Source organism: Pestalotiopsis fici, assembly GCF_000516985.1.
Source record: "Pestalotiopsis fici W106-1 unplaced genomic scaffold PFICI_Scf_2, whole genome shotgun sequence".
Classification (NCBI taxonomy): Eukaryota; Fungi; Ascomycota; class Sordariomycetes; order Amphisphaeriales; family Sporocadaceae; genus Pestalotiopsis; species Pestalotiopsis fici.
The window spans coordinates 2800868-2817767 of NW_006917092.1; the positions used below are offsets into that span (position 1 = coordinate 2800868).

General features: G+C 50.7%; 3 protein-coding genes across 3 annotated transcripts; 1 reads left to right on the top strand and 2 right to left on the bottom strand.

The window, feature by feature from the left end:
- Positions 1 to 3086: 3086 nt before the first annotated feature.
- PFICI_03039 (Ras-related protein Rap-1b) lies at positions 3087 to 4104 on the top strand (the record flags this gene model as incomplete). Its single annotated transcript, XM_007831620.1, has 6 exons — positions 3087 to 3132; positions 3228 to 3307; positions 3374 to 3396; positions 3460 to 3488; positions 3554 to 3811; positions 3920 to 4104. The coding sequence occupies 6 exons, from the start codon at positions 3087 to 3089 to the stop codon at positions 4102 to 4104; spliced, it is 621 nt and encodes a 206-aa protein (XP_007829811.1).
- Positions 4105 to 5266: 1162 nt separating this feature from the next.
- Positions 5267 to 6700, bottom strand: PFICI_03040 (uncharacterized protein; the record flags this gene model as incomplete). The annotated part of the gene is made up of 1 exon (XM_007831621.1): positions 5267 to 6700. The coding sequence occupies one exon, from the start codon at positions 6698 to 6700 to the stop codon at positions 5267 to 5269; it is 1434 nt and encodes a 477-aa protein (XP_007829812.1).
- Positions 6701 to 10159: 3459 nt separating this feature from the next.
- PFICI_03041 (uncharacterized protein) lies at positions 10160 to 12716 on the bottom strand (the record flags this gene model as incomplete). Its single annotated transcript, XM_007831622.1, has 2 exons — positions 10160 to 11403; positions 11462 to 12716. The coding sequence occupies 2 exons, from the start codon at positions 12714 to 12716 to the stop codon at positions 10160 to 10162; spliced, it is 2499 nt and encodes an 832-aa protein (XP_007829813.1).
- Between the last annotated feature and the right edge of the window lie 4184 nt (positions 12717 to 16900).

Sequence of the window (16900 nt, forward strand, 5' to 3'; positions counted from 1 at the left end):
ATTGTGCAGCTACTAGTACTATGGTAGATAGCTGGTCAATGGAAAAGCTCATGGACCTAAAAAGAAGGTAGGTAGCTAAATACGTTGAGACCCTTCTGGAATTGCTCGATTCGTTGTTCATCGAGGTAGAAAGCTTCGAGCGCCGATGCTTGATCGCCGCTTATTAAACCAATCCGCCCACTACCCTAGCAAATAGTCAACTTATCTACTACCAAGCAGCCTAGTAGGTAGACTGGATATCTGTGCCTACATGCTAGATTGAATGACTACTGGCTGATTCCGAATCTGTCACACCACCAGCTTGAACACAATACTGTGTATATATTGGGCCCTTGATGAGCTACTGCTGCTTCTTCGTGGACTTGTTTTACCCTACCGGCTCAGCCTCTGCTACTGCCAGCCTGCGTAGATTACTCAACCCACCCACGACAATCTGGATGTTTCTCCCGCGGCCGAGCATCCACTTATTACCATAGTCAAGTAGCATTAAAAACAAAACTGACCCACGAGTCAGAGAGCGGAAGCAATATGGCGAACTTTCAATCCAGAGCACTCAAAAGTAAGAATAGTCAATTGGCCCACATACGGCAGGAGACCTCTTTCAACCGATCCAAATCTAAGCTGGCACAGAGATGCTGCCCAAGGAACGGGTGGCCAGCCGATCGACCGACTATCTGCCTGCCTGACGACGACTCCTGCAAGAAAAGAACCAAAAATTTGCCATTTCGTTTGGAATTTGTAGCCGGGATTGGGCACTGAAGTGTCCGTTCGCTTCCATAAGAAGATAAAAAAAAAAAAAAGTTGGCTGACTGTCAATTCCCCCTCCTCTCATGGGGCCGTTACGCACCCGTGCTCACACCAGACCCGGTCGAATTGGGCCTGAACCTTGGTCCATGTTGTTCTTTTGAGAGGAGGAATGGGGCCGACCTTTGACCCCTCCTCTCTATCAATACATCTTACATGGCCATACATTAGCCATGAATACATTTGCACAGTAAGTTAGGTATGTAGCGAGCGGTAGGTATGCGGTAGGGATGTAGGGATAGCTAGGATAGGTACGCTAAGTGCCTGTAGGGCAATACTATATCTTTGTGCAGACCACCTAGAATCCAGCGACTGTAGCCCACTAGACTCGGTTACTCGTCCGCTGCGCTACCTAGATGTACATTCAATGCATACCTAAAAATGAGGCACTGAAGCTGGAGGTTGCATCAGCCCCGACAACTCTCAGTGCAACGGGGCCTAGCACCCGACAGCACCAAACGGTACCTACATATGTACCTACATTACCTACCAGGCCTACCTCAGGGTACATTACCTACATTGCCTACCGAAACAACCCTGTCCCCAGATCATCATCATCATCATTGACTGGGCTGGTCCTGGGGCTTCTTTCTGGGCAGTGTACCCAGGTGTGTGGACTCTGGTCTTTTTGGTGCCTCTTCTCTAATCCTTCCTCTCTTGGTAATAAGCTACATTAAAACATACCTGCATCCATAACCCCATCCACGATCCGTACATTGCGTACATGCATCTGCCCTCTGCTGTACGTATGCTCATATACCCTCTTCTCTTACCCAGACTTTTCTCTCGCTCTTCTCAAAAAAACATATTTGTCCACCCCTTTTTTGACGGCACCATCGTTCAATCGACGCGGTAATACGGAATACACATCGCCAAGGTCTCTCCAGCATCTCGTTGGTTTGCAGGCTACTACTACCACTACTACCACTACTACTGACTTACTCGTGTCTTTGGCCTGACACCGTCTGATGCTACTACTGCCTGTCCGTCATCAGCTCAACCTCCACCTCCAAATCTCAGGCTTCTTCTGCTGCATTACTTCTTCGGTGCCTCATCCGTAGGTAGTAAGTAGTTGGACCACGTCGGCCTACCTAGCCCATCATTCAATTTTACTTTACTCCCCCCGACTGTCGCCTCTGCCCTTCTCACAACATTTTGTGTACGCTTCTATCACTACTCTCGCCTTCTATCCGTCTCATCTCAGCCACGCATCTGGATTGCTCAGTCTCTGCATGCACTTAATTGTGATCCATTGAACCCTCTGGGCAGTCCCTCGAAACTGGAAGCCTCCTGGCTCCCACCCCAAAAAAACATCACACGGCCCGTAGCAGCTGTGCAGGATAAGCAAGCAACATTGAGGTGATTTAAGTTCACGTCCCCCGCCTCGTGGCCTCACTGGTGGGCGGAGCTTCAACTTTCTTTACGGCTTGCGGCAAACTGGACCCAGAGGCAGAAGGGAAGCCGCAGCGAGGGAAAGCAAAGGAAACTTTGGAAACCCCGGTGCACGCTTATTAAGGACTCTCGTCTTTCTTTTGGCGACAAAACCTTCCGCCAGAAAAAGACACCACGGACTCGCGGCAAAAAAACACAAGATCTACCAAATCTTACCAATCGATCGCCCTTTGGACTGGTCTCGTCCTTGTCAGCTCGGGACCTCAGCGAATCTCTAAATCCGTCCCCCGGCGCCCCGAGCACGCACCAGACGCGTCGTTCGTCACTCTGGGCAGTCTGTTCGTCCGCCTGTCGTGGGATAAAACGGGCCCGCCAGACGCGCGCGCTAGTGGACAACGACGCAGTTTTTCGTGGGGCAACCACCCAGTGAGTGGGCGGCGGGCTGTCTGTCTGTCCATCAATTGCGACAACACTCCATCTCTCGCGTGTGTGTGTGTGTGAGAGTGAGTGAGTGAGTGTGTGAGAGAGACAGTGTGTGCGCGTGTGTGTGCTATAACCGCCCACAAACAAAACAACCCCTTTCAGATCTGTCAACACACGCCAGGCTCCCAAGCCTGAGACTTCAATATCTCCAATGCCTCCCCGGCAAGGGCGATTCCAGCCTGCGTTTGTCTCCCCTCATCCCCCCTCCAATTCCAAACCCCCGTGCCGAAGCAGGCTTCTGAGCGTTACTGGACCGCTGACCATGCGAGTAGCCGCGAATACCATGTCGTTGTTCTAGGTGCAGGTACGTATGTATTCTTTGCCTTGTTAAGCAGGCATTGGCGCCTCCAAGTCGTCAAGACTTGCTTCATGCTCGGGCCTTTGTTTTCAAGTGCATATTTACTGACATGGTGACTTTCAACACAGGTGGTGTCGGCAAGAGCTGCTTGACTGGTGAGTTTGTGCAACCACAGTGATCCTGGAAACATACAGCGACCAAAAGACAAGGATTAAAACGGCTGACATCTCATGTTTTCTTCTCATCACAGCTCAATTTGTCCACAATGAATGGATAGAGAGTTACGATCCGACTATTGAAGACTCGTATCGCACTCAGGTTTCGGTCGATGTAAGTAGTAAACTGCCATCTCCCCAATCAACATGGTCATGTAGCTTACTGAGAACATCACAACAGGGCCGACAAGTTGTACTCGAGATGTGAGACTAGAGAACCATCCCGCAATACTATGTCATACCAATACTGACTGGTTGGACCGATAGCCTTGACACAGCAGGTACCGAGCAATTTGGTGCGTCCACATGGTCACTCCCGTTCTCATGATGCCAAGTTCTGTCATACTGACATGCTCCATAGTTGCCATGAGAGACTTGTACATGAAGACAGGACAGGGATTCCTATTGGTCTTCAGTATATCCTCAGCATCGTCCTTGTCCGAGCTCGCCGGTCTTCGCGACGAGATCATTCGTATCAAAGACGACGACAATGTCCCCATAGTGATCTGCGGCAACAAAGCGGACCTTGAGGACCAAAGGACCGTCCCACGCACTAAGGGTTTCTCATTATCACAAAGATGGGGTGCACCCTATTATGAGTCTAGTGCAAGGACTCGAAGTAAGCGCGCTACTCTATTCCCATAGACCCCATGTCATGATGACAATTTCGCAGCCAATATTTTTTTTTCTCCCTTACCTGATCTTTGTGGGGCTAATTCAGAAACAGCAAATGTCGATGAAGTGTTTGTAGATCTCTGCCGGCAGATGCTGCGAAGGGACGATGCCGGCGAGAGCCAACAACAGGACGAGCCAGAATTCGATCCCTACTCATTATCGTACTACAAGAAGCGAAGAAAACAAAGGCGGGAGCGCGAGAAGGATCCGCACCGACCAAAATGTGTCATTCTCTGATACATGCACAAACGCATGAAGAACTTGGAGACTTTTGTGTCTTTTATTCAATCCGCAGTCGACCGCCTTTTTTCTTCTTTGTATCATTTGAGGAGCACCCAAAATCGTCCCAGGCGGCGAGTCTCTCGGCGAGTGCTACTAGTGGTCAATGGCTGCAACTGGGGATCGTCGATCAACACAGATCCCCTCGTTCTGGCAATGGGACCCATCATTTCTGCCACCGCATCCCCGCAATGCACATGTGATAAAAATGTGCCCATTCCTGCATTGGTCTGCTGGATACACATGGATCCCAATGGGGTTGCTCATGGACACGAGAACGCGGAAGGATTCCACCACGCATTCCAACCTTGAGGATTTTCTTATGTCAAGCGGAGAGAATCGGCTTTCATTCTCATGATGATTAAGGTGGAGAATAAAATGATAACAACATCTCTTCCCAAATGATGGAGTCGCTTCCGAAAGAGATCATTGCGCAGGCAAGACCAGAGATGTTTTCAGTGTGCTTAAAACACAACCGGCATACAATGCATAGATGCAGCCTCAAAAATACAGATATATACCCCTTATTTCTAAGCAGAAATAACAGTTCTAGAACAATACAGGTTGTACAAAAGAAAATCGCACATGTACTCTGACTCGAAGCAATCTTTTTTGTGATGGTACGACTATCATTTTCATAATTCTGTATGAGATGGGCGTAGTCCTGTTCTCACATGCCAGACTCATCCACTTTAAGATACCAAGACGTGCTCTATTTCTGTAAGAGGCAAAAACCAGAAAGGGAAGAAAAAAGTATTCTTATCAAATCACTCATTTAATTATGGCATGTTGTTTGACATATCTTGTTTGTAGACCTTTTTTTTTTTTTTTTTTTTGGTCTCTTGCTGATCGTTGCTTATTTATGGTTACACTTGACCTGGAATTCGTGTCCCTCGCCTCGCCATTGCTGGGGGCTTTTTGGCGGTCCATTGGAGGCCCCAATATCGTCTCAAAGCTCATGTTGCTTTCTTCTCTTGTTTTCTTTTCACAGAAAAAGTCCCACACACACTCATTCTTTCTCGACTACTTTCTTATTCTTTGGGGGGATTCCTGGTGGGAACTGGCTTGTGTGTTTTCTCGTCGTCGTCGTCGTCGTCGTCGTCTTTCTCCTCCTCCTCCTTCAACTGTGCCCACCCTGCGCAACCGTCAGAGCGACGATAATGCCAACGATACCCCCGAGCGCCAACAAGCCGAGACCGAGGGCGAGGAGAATGGTGCGCGCAGAGGAGGAGCTAGAACTGCCGTCGCGGCTCCGCACGCCCCACCGGCCGCCCTTTTCCTCGTCCCCCTGTCCGTACCCCTGCCGGCGGTCATAGTCGCGCTTGAGCTGGAGGAGCCGGTCGCGCTGCGCGCCCGTGAGCGGGCGGCTGGCCGTGGACCCGAACCGGCCAATGGTGCCCTGCATGGGCTGCTTCTCGTCGTCCGTGTCGATGAACGTCAGCGAAGGGGACCGCAGCGCCGTGTTGGAGAGATGGGCCAGGGTGTGTACCGTCAGCGGGCTCAGGGCCGGGTTCGAGACGGGGCTGTGTTGCGAGATGGGGGACAAGAGGGACGACTGCGAGGTTGCCGTGGGCGGCGGGTGCGAGATGGGTGATAATGTCGAATCGGCTGCTCCCCCCGCGCCGCCGACCCTCGTTGTCGTTGTCGTCCCTGGTAGGTCCAAGGGCAACGGTTTGCCGTTGCGCGACAGGCCCGTCAATGTCGTCGGCTGCTGTGTTGGCTGAGGCGGAAGTGGTGGCTGTGGCGCCGGCGGCTGAAACGATGTCACCATGGGCGCCAGCGGCGAAAAGTAGTCATTGGTCACGGGCGACAACGTCGGGTGGTACTCCTTGGGCGGCGGGGTCGGTCCCGGCGTCGTGCCCAGCGTCCCCGTCGTCGACAGCGCTGATTGCCGGGCCGACGAGAAGAGCGGCCGAATGTGCGCGTCCTTGCCGTTGACGGACGGTGGGTGGGGGAGCAGTGATGGCGATGACAGCCATGTCGTCGATTCTCTACTGCCGTCGTCTTCTACCCTGGGAGGTGGTCGTGTTAATGAAAGTCCTAATCCCGGCGATGACGAGTCCCATATCATTGAGGATGTGCTGTTTACGCGGAGACCGTCGACTGGTGGCGATTTTGCGGCAACGGCCGGCGAGTGGGAAGAAGGAGTGCCCCCGGCCGCAGAGGGTGACGCAAACGAGGCGGTCTGAGACCTCCGGAAGACAAAGCTGGGATGGCTGTGGCCCGGCGGCGGGGGGAACTCGGCAGGCGTGACGAAGGCACTGCTATTGCGAGCCGAGTTGGGCGATAGAAGCGGAGAGGCGCCCGGGGACAGCAAGGGGGACGGAGACGAGTTATTGTTGGTAAAGTTGCCCGTGCTCAGCGTCGCAGGCGAGTGGTGATAGTAGTAGGAAAGGTGTGACGTCGAAGTTGCACCCGACAGGGCCACCGATGCACGGATGGGCACCGCCTTGGCCGTGAAGTAGCAGTCGTCGGGTTCCTGGGAAATGGTAGAGGCGGGTGACACCGCTGCCGCCAGATTAGGCGGCGGGAGGACTCCCGACTCAGGCCTCATGGTTTCTGTTGTCTTTGAATCTTATATATATATATAACCTGCCCTAAATTGGGTGTCTGTTTGTAATGTGAAAGAATGTAGGTATCTAGACGAGCCTGTCAGTCTGCATTGTCCTTTGTTTTGTAGCATGGGAATAGTGCGTAGGTTGTTGTGCCCATACCTTCAAGTATATGAATGGGAAAAGAACGCTGTTCGATATATCTCAGTGGTGGTAGTACAATACAGTATACAAATGCTCGGGATGACGAATTGCGTTGTCTCGGCCGTAGTATAGTAGTGGAAATAACTGGAATGTAATGTCTCGAGTATAGGAGGCTCAAAAGAAGGAATGTTTATACATGCGTCAATGGCGCGGCAAAGAGAAAAGAAAGTATGGTATCGGTAGCCGGCAAGTCAAGCGAAGAAAGGATAAAAAGGAATGTGGTTGATTGAGAGATGAGGGAATGTTGCAATAATGAGTGAGTATAGCGAGCCGCGTTTGGAGGTGTTGGTGGTCTGTGTATCAACGGGTATACATGCTCGCTCTGGGTTTATTTTCTTCTCCTCTATGGCTCCTCTCTCTCTTTCTTTGGTTCGAAGCGCAGTGCCGAGCCACGAGACCTTTTTGCCCAAACCTGAATCGATTCGAGACACAAAGTTTCGAAAGAAACAAGAACAAGTCGTGTGGGAGAAGAAGGAGGAGGAGGAGGATGGATGGATTTACATTAGAGGACTCCACGAAACAAAAACCGACATGCCAAACTCGCCGAGGAGGAGACTTGATGAGATGGGAATTGGGAATAAAACTGGAGAGATCACAATTGTCGGCTAGCTAGTCCGAATCCCCATTATTCCCACCGTGACTACAGACAGTCTGAATTGCCATTGGTTCTTGCTAAAATACCTATCGAGAAAATGATCAGTTACAAAAGTCCCCATCCCATTTTCGACGAGGCGCACGAATGGTGAATTTGGTTGGGCCCTGGGGGTGGGAAAAGAACGAGGATCCCGACTAGGAAAGGGAATAAGTGGGAAAACAATGACGTCTGACTCTCTCCTCTGTTTGTATCTGCTCTCCCCTAAGCTCTCTCTCTGTTTTCCTCCTCTTTTCTCCCCACTACTACCCAGCAAGCAAGCAAGCCATCAGCCATGCGAGCCATGTGCCGCTTGGACAGGAAAAATCCAGGGACCGTTCCTGTTCCTGGTGCCTGAACCAGCGATCACCCTGGTTCCTGGTTCCTGGTCAGTGGTTGCTGCTACCCTGCTGGCTTTTTGCCCCTACGGATGATGCTGCTTTTGCATCCGTGGTACCCTTTTTTTTTTTTTTTTTTTTTTCCTTGTCTTTCACATTTCCCAGCTATTCCGATGGGTAGATGCATGCAAAAGGGGATTGGCATTTTCTTCTTCTTTTCCCTCTCTGGTTTCTCAGCTCTCCCATACCTGCCAAGTCTTTGCCGTATTAGTTTATAGCTCTGTAGATCCCAACTGAGTCCGTTTCTGCGCCGGTCTTCTCTTTTGGGGGAAAGAAAAACTTGGGATGATAGGTGACAAGTTCTTCCCCACCTCTCATCGTCCGCTTTTGTTCCCGCCTTGGTGTGCACGCCAAATATAATTCAGCTCTAGTTTAGAGCCCAGTGATTTAGGGGGGTTACTTACTTGGTTGTCCGATGAACCCGGTAATAAAAAAACAGCTGAGACTGCAGGACTGTTGCTCTGAACAAAAAGGTATCTAGATATCTTTTCGGCAGTTGGCATCGCAGAAAGACATCATCATACCCAGGCACCTCTGATCAAGGACAAGGACCACGATGCATCTTTTTCTTCGAATCACTGGAGACTCCACCTCAAAAGTCAAAATCCCGACACCCCCAGCTGGAAAGCCCAGTTCTGAGAGGTCAGTCAGGTTCAATGACCCCGCTGATTGGGCATTGGGGCTTACGCAGTCAAGGCGTTAGCGGTGCCGCTCAGCATTAAACTTATTTCGATGGACACTGGTCCGCTTATGGATATGATTTTTGTTATCCTACCTAGTGTGTACTACCTGCCATCTTGCACACTCGTCGTCCATTTCGTTGGCCGTGTTCCCACGAAAAACGCATACTATCGTGTCTTTCTTTTAATAAATCTCTCGAGTTTGAAGAAGTGTTATTACCGCATATATGCTCCTATCTTCCTCTTAAGCTAAAGTGTACGAGCAAGATATCTCTGCCGTGTCTTCTGGTTTTTTGTTTTCCCCCCACCACCTCTGCTTGTATCATATATCCCGCCATGTCTCTCGGGAAACCTCTTTCTTGTTTTTTTTTTTTAACTCCATCTTTTCTCCAAAATGAATCGAAACTGCAAATTGTGTCTTGCCATGTCTCGTGGTGTTTGTTTATTCCTTTATCATTATACTTTCATGGTTTCCATGGACACGGACTGCGGGAATTGTGTCTCTCTCCATCCCAACCCGCGAGGTAAAGACATTTGAATGCATGCACTATAAAAAAAAAACGGGTTGAACTACGCCATCACATCTGCAATCATAAGGGGGCCACGACCCAGAGCCATGGAAAAGTAAAATTTCCATGTTAAAGTTTGATTATGACCAACTGCTGCCCTTTCCCCCTTGCCCAAGATCATTACTATGCTAGGGCTGTTCTTTTTTGTGGCATACTTTGTCTTTGTCCCGTATGTTTTTCAAACGATGACGAGATGAAGATGCCCACTTCCCCATATCACCCTCGAACGCAATAAACCCATGCAGAAAATGGGGCTTTCTTTTTTTCTCTCGGCAGACGATAAAGACTAGGTGAGGCTGATTCAAGTCCCGTGCCTTGGAAAGATCAACGCTCTACCCAAATGCCCAAGATATATGCACAAGCAAATAGATACCTGTTTACATCCTTGAGCATTTAGGTTCAATGAGATTTGCCGCAACCTACCTTGACAGAAAACGGCGAGGCAGATGCAGACCCTTCCGAGACTGCAGTCGGGAAACAATTTCTGATTTCTGCACTCGCGGCACTCAAAAGACTGATATTTCAAATCAACAATATGCTTTGAATCTATTAGACATTCCTCCTCTTGAAATCGTGGTATCTAGGTACACAAAAAATGAAAAATTGAAGTCCTTCTTTTCACGGCGCCACGCTTAAAAAAAAGTCGTTCCGATGCATGCGTGCGTTCAATGCTTCGCTTGCAATCATTACCGAGGCCACTCATCCCCCTTAAACTTGGATTTTATACAGGAAGACTACCACTTGGGCAAAACGTCTTCGGAGTTTTGAAAATGCTAGACTAGAAATAAAGAGGGGTAATGCTCTCGAGGTGGTGAAGGGGACCAAATTCCCGTCGTGTAGACAGTTGTGGCCGATGCAATTATGCGCCGATATGATTCTTGTTGTTCCCCGTCAGTGGTATCGAGTATATTTATTGGTCTTGATAAGATGCGTCATCATAATGAGCAGTTGCCTGCTGCTCCGCCTGGTTTCCGTCGAGTTACACGCTCACAGCAAAGTTGACAAGGTCTACCGTATTTGTGCCTCCAACAGTAAGGTTTCTGGCCTGCTCAATCGTCACGCCATCAGTTGAGGCAGCAGACGTAAAGAACTTCTGCAGCGATGATTGTGCCGTCACAGCATCCTGCACAGTCTCGGACTGGAGGATGAACAATACGGCGACACGGGCGAAATCAAGCGCCTGGTCAGAAACTGAGAAAGTGGATGTGGCGGCGGCCGAGGTTGCAGTACTGGTCGCTGTGCCGGTCGCTGTGGTGTCTGTTCCAATCGTTGTAGTCGCTGTGGCTGTGGCTGTTGCGCTGTTTGTGAGCGTCGTCGCAAAGATGGTGGAGAAGCTGCCAGTGCTGAGCGGCTCAGTCAGCGTGCTCACGATAATGGACGCGTCTGTAGCTGCCGAGTCTAGAGTCAAAGTGATGGCAACGCCCGACATGATTGTAACTGTCACAGGAACTGCCTCCTGGGCCTCCACGACGTTTGCGTCTACGTCTCCATCCAATACTGCAGCGGAGTTGGTAGTGGTGGTGCTGGTTGTTCGCGTCGATGATCCATCAAAGGTCACGAGTGCATTCTCCGCAACGCACGAGAGGTTGGCCGCGTTGAATTTGGAAAGTATTGTGGTGGCTGAGAGGGGAACAGAGAAATTGGTTTGGCCCTCTTGGACAAGACGCGGAATGGCTTGACCCAGCGTCACGTTGCTCAAAGTGCTATCTGTAGAAGACAAGGTCGTAGTGGTGCAACCTTCGCTGCTGAGCGTTGTGCAGTCGTTGCCGGTGAAGCCATTGGTACAAATACACGAACAGACGCCATCGGTGACTATATTCGTGCCTCCGTTCGCACAGGTGATTTGTGACTGGCAGTCTGAGAGCTCGGGCTGTGCTGTAGGCGATGCTTCATCGCGGTTCTGTATGACAAAGAACTCCAGAGGGACGATGATGGCGGCAGCAATAACCACTACTAACGCAAACATCAAGAGCAAGAAACCCCACAGGGGGAGACCGCAGCAGCGCCGCTTTGGCCGATCTTGGCGACCCTCTGGTGGTGGCGTCCTGTCCATGTTGTGTTGCTCCGCCAAAGGACTTCCCACGTAGGATTTCCTGCCAGTAAACGGCAGTGGCCACGATGTGGTGCTCTGGCGCATGCTTCTGCGACCGTTTGCCGCCTGGGCTGGAGGCGGGAACGCAGCCAGCATGTCCGAGAGCCCGGATTGATGCTTTTCTAGATCATCTAAATAACGGGTTAGCGCACAAACGGATGACCGTTGAGAAGAATTCAAAATACGTACCCTTTCCAACATTGCGACCATAAATCTCCTCGGGAAAATCCAAATCAAAGCGGCTGGCAGGCCTCCGTCCTTCGCTCATCATGGCTGCTAAGCGAGTCGCTCGCTTGATGAGATCGGGTAAACTCGTCAAACTGCCTCTTGCTTCGGCCTGGCGAACTGCGTCGATATCGAGTCGTGGCGGCCGGCGCAGCCCGGACATGCGGTACGGCTTTGGAGATGCAACTTTTCTGATGGCACTTGGATCTTGAGCACTCGCGGCTGCATAAGCGCCAAGCATGTTGTCCGTCGTCAAAGCTGTGCCCACCGTGGGTAACCTGTCCGAGGAATCGTTTTCTGACGATGAACCTGATGACCCCTCGATGAATCCCGTCCCATCTTGAAACGGTGTCGACTGTTGTGGCTTGGGCGACGGCCGCATGGGCAACACGATTGGAACCATTTCTCCCTTTTCCGAGATTGCACTTTTCGTCGTTATTATCGATGGCTTTCCCCGTTTCCCTATGCTAGCGCTTCTCACCAAGCCCCTCTCATCCGCATCGTCGTCACTGTACACAGACTCCTCGGCTATCACGTCATCGTAGTATAGGTCATCTTGAAGCCCAGGAGATAATGTTCCATAGCTTTCTGGGATAGCAGCGCTCGATGCATAAGAGGCATGCGATCTTGTCCGAGGACTTTCTTCGGGAATGGGAGAAACGTAGGAGTTGGTCGAGTAGAAGGCCGAATTGCCTCTTCTCGAGGAGGGTGGCGGGCCTAGATTCACACTCCTTCGTGGCAATGCCGACGGCGTGGCTACGGGTAAAGGGAAATCCGGGATTGATCCCACAGATGATGTCGTCGTTGGTCTCGATGATGATGTGGCTGGTGTCTCTGGCACGGAGAGTTGGGATGCTCTTTCTTGTTGTGGTGTGTATTGAAAGACTGGCGTAGGATCCTGGACGCGCGAGCCGTCTAATATGGATGGCACTCTGCTTGGGCGCGGTGGTCTTTGCGGCGGCACCTTGCCGGCGGGCGGGCGGTATCTGTCTGATCCGTCTGACGATGCCGGTGATGCTAAAGGACCCGCGAGCGGCCATTGTGGCACTGGTGTTGGCCTCGATATTGCCAGCCCGATACCACCATCTCGTGATTGCAGACCCGGTGGTGCTTGTGGCCTGTTACCGCCAGTGTATTGGATCTTTTCCCTTGGCAAGCCTGCCTCGGCCCTTTCTCTTGCCCTCCTCACAGAGCCTCCAATTGGGAATGGTTGATCCATACCTCTCCCATCCCGGGGCCGACTCATTTATTCGGGCGCACGTTGTGATTACACACACCCAGATAATCAAACATGCCAGAATCGACAACTATTCACTTTCGCTGTTCCACCTCAAAAATTGTCGATCAGTGGTTGTGACGTCCTATAGCAAAGGCATATGCGATGACCCCAAGAGTTCGTGTCTGCTGTCCCTGGATAGTCCGAGGATCTCGCGGTGCGTAACTGTTCTCGGGTGAGTTCGACAAAGTCCAAGCGCTGTGTTTCTTTCTAGATTGACCAGTGCGTTGTTGTATTACCAAAAGAGGCAGAAGATATAAATAGTCTGGAATGTTGTGACTGCAAACGTGGGATTCCGTCCTGAATGGTCTGGCGCTGTGCTTGGTGCGAGTCGAGAAGTAATTTGTTGAAATCAAGAATATTCAATGATAATAGGACAAGAAACGAAGGCGAGATGCACCCAATGTTGCGCAAGGCAACGTGAAGAATGGAAAGGAATGTGAAGTCCGGTAAGGATGACTAGAGTGAAGAACACGGAAAGGGCATGCAGCGCGATTGCCGCATGCGACGATGCTTGCCTGCTTGCAGGAACTGTGCTCTATGATTAGTTTGCAGATCAAATGAAGGAGAACCTGGGCAAGACGAGAACCGGCTGCAGGTGTTGCAATGTGGAACGTCGACCACGGCGGAAGGGTAGGGTAAGGTATGGCCCGGGCTCCTGGAAGGGGATGTATGGAATAGTACATGACAGCTTCAGCATCGGCAGACAAAGGTGAAGAGGACTGCACGCACACACACAGAGGCACCCCTTGACCAACAACCGGACGAAGAACAGGGGGGTTAGTCCTCGATGCAAGACATGCTTGAGCTTCTGAAGCTGGCCTGAGATGGTCCAATGGGAATATCTGATGGCTGGGCTGGGTCGTAGAAAGACAAATGGGGGAATGAGAGAGAAAGCATACGTAAGAGGGAATCACCTACACTTGATGTTTCGAGATACTTGGACCGTCACCAGATATCGGTCTATACTTGAGGTTCCCAGTTAAGTGTGCAAGACACTGTCGATAAGCGAGCCGCGGCCAAAGTTGCCCTTTCCTCTCATGAAGATGTAAAGAATCCACGTAGAAGCCAGCTAATTTGTTGATGCAATATGCTTGCCGAAATCCAGAGTGATCAAGCAAGCAAGCAATCAATCGTGTTGTTCTGCTTGCAGAACAATGGAGAAGGCGTGGGCGCACAGCGTCTGTTGTTCCCTGGGTGTGCACAATACCAGACAAGGATTGATGGGAGGGAGGAACCTTGGACTGGTGGTACGTTGATGAAGATACTACTCGTGTTTCAGATCTGTGGGAGGCTCGGGCCCCAGAAAATGAAAAACCAGAGAGAAAGAAGACCTCAGGCACGAACAACCCCTTGATTTCTCCGGTTTGAGGTCTGATCTTGTGGCGATCAAGAGACAATCATGCGAAGACAGCGAACAGGGAGTACATTGGTTGCAAAAGAATCTGATCGCAGTGGTTGTTCTTTTTTGGGTTGAAAATAAACTGCACCCAAGTCAGGTTTCCTTTACCCCAAATCTTTTTGCAGTCTTGCTACTACGAAACGGAGCGTCGGTTGTCGGGAGTTGAATGAACGAGAGGGAGGGTGCGGAGAAACAAAGAGGACTGATATCGTCAAGATCTCAGCTGAATAAGAGAACGTGATATGATAAACGAATGTCGGAGAAGAGAAGGAGAGAAGCGAAGGAAAGAAAAACCACCACCGATGGCTGGCTGTATGGCTGGACTGGGCTTGACTTGGCGTGCGTTGAGTCTATGTATTCGGCTGCAACCCCAATGCAGACGCTCAGGCGCCCAGACTGCTTTTGTGGTGCCTATGCGGTGAAGGCGACGGTGATAATGGATGCGTTTTTGGCAACGACGGCCGAGGTAATGAGTGTGTGTATTTGTGTGCGAGAGAACCGGCGTGGCCCAAAGAACAATAGATCAGGAGAAGAAAAGAAAACAAAGAGCGAAAGAGTAAATTAAGGTAGATGCGTGGTAAGTTAGATGGAAAACGGCGGCGGATAGACGAAAGACACGGGAATTTGGGACTGCAGCAGCGTCAATATGCAACTGCACAACGGCTCGGAAGCTTGGTTCAAGATCAGGTCAGATCAGATGAGCTCTAAAAAATCCCAACGCTCGAAGGGCCCTGTCTCTTCTTGCTCGCAGTCATTCAATTCTCTCTTTTTCCGACGGCGACGACGGCGACGCGACGGGGGTGGGGATGGGGGTTGAAGAGAAAGTGGATGCGTAAGTTCGGTTCTCGAAGGTGAGGGAGCAAGCTTGGCAAGGTGCATGACGAGAATACAACGCAAAACTCCTTCTTCTCTAAATCATGGGACCTGGGCTGGGCTCGCCCGTCTGGGATCATGTTTTCTGCTACATACCACCACTACTTTACATAGTAGAGTCAAGGTAGTACCTGTTGCTTGGGGGGCCCTGGAAGTGAATTGTCACTCAAATCTCTCAATAGACGAACAAGGACCAACTAGGGAGCCCTGGCAGCCCCGTCTCGGACAAGACGTGCCATGAGCTAGCCAAGGTGATTCCAGTATACATGCTCGTGGAGTGTGTATCCAACGTCTCCACGTCTCCACCGAGGATTCGGAATTGGAGGGCCCAGCAGTTTGTGTTGGTTGTAAGTACGAAGTAGCGTCATGATCTATTGCAACAAAAATGGCGGCCACAGGGCTTAAAGTTAGCAAAGAAGACTACCTAGGGTGGCCCGCTATCTTAATTATGCGACAAAGTGGTTCCGGCCTTGCAGCAGGAGACGAAGAGTACCCGCTTCTAATCGACCTTTTTTTTTCTTTTGAGAAATAGTATGATGACGATGTATGGAAACAAGCAAAGAATGCTGCTCCAGTATTCCTTTGCAGCGACACACTCATTACGTATATTCGAGATATGCAGGTATATAAAGTTGCTTGCCTGGCCTGGGTCCAATGTCTGGGTTTGATGCGGAGCCTTGGCCGAGCTTACAAGATTATCTCTGGACTATAAGGTTGCCTAGCAGACTGTCTAATGTAGGTACTGTCCGTCGAGCCGGAATGATTCTGCTTCAAAGGCTTTTCTTTATTTTTGTTTTTCTTTGTCTTGTTGAGGATCTTGATACGTGCACTTCTTTTAAGTTAATCAGATGAAAGGGGCCGAGAAAGGACGTGATAGCTGACGAGAGATGGGAGAACGAAGCGTACAGAGACTCCTTGGCCAAGCCAAAAAGAATACAAGCTGCGGCGGTGGCGGCGGCAGATTTGTGGTTGAGCCGAGGCGAAGGACAACGTTCTGTCAGCTACATACCTAGGTTAGCTGCTAGGTACATTGTGTATCCTTTGGAGAGAAGACGCAACATCAGCGCCACGCTTTTAAACGAGCTGCAAGCCAAATAGCGTGCTGGTGCTGATGCTGGTTTTCAACGTGCGCCGTGCGTCGGTTGTGCGTGTGCGGCCCCTGTCAGCATGTGCCGTCGTCTCAAACTCGTTATGGTCATTCCATCTGCACCATAAAGATTCTCTTCTACCTATCGGTCATGTTGCGCACCCAAGCCATTCCGTAGGGATGACCTTCTCTTCTCTTTCAGAAGTCCGGTGCGCCCCGCACCACTACCAGCAGCACAAAGACCGCACAGCACACAAAGTCCGTACCTGAGAAGGGAGAGTGTGTGTGTGTGTAATGTAAGTATGTGGCCCTGGTTTGAGGGGTGGTATCACACCCAAATCGTGTGTGTGTGCTCTATCTACTCTCCGTCACCCGGAGCTCGTCAAAGTCCCTGCAGAGCTCGTCCAGATTTTCAACGCTTGCAGCAAATCAGAGAATCAGATTCAGGATGCCTCACAAATTGGAAACACTAGCGCCGTAATGCAGGATGGTGGTCCGTTCTACCTCAACCCTGGTCTCGCATCATCCCCCCTGGTCAATCCCACCCAGCTCCCCGCTCCACCTCCCATCTACCCCACTTGGTGTCCACTCTCGTCAGTCCACTCACCAGACTCCAAGTTCTACTCAAGATTCGTGTAGTGTAGGGACATAGGTAGGTTAGGTACTAAGGGTCATGCCATGACGGGCCCATCTGGACCGACTGGCCGACACAAAAAGACTACGCTTTCTGTATCACGGTGTGGGTTGATTTTGTGATCCACGCTT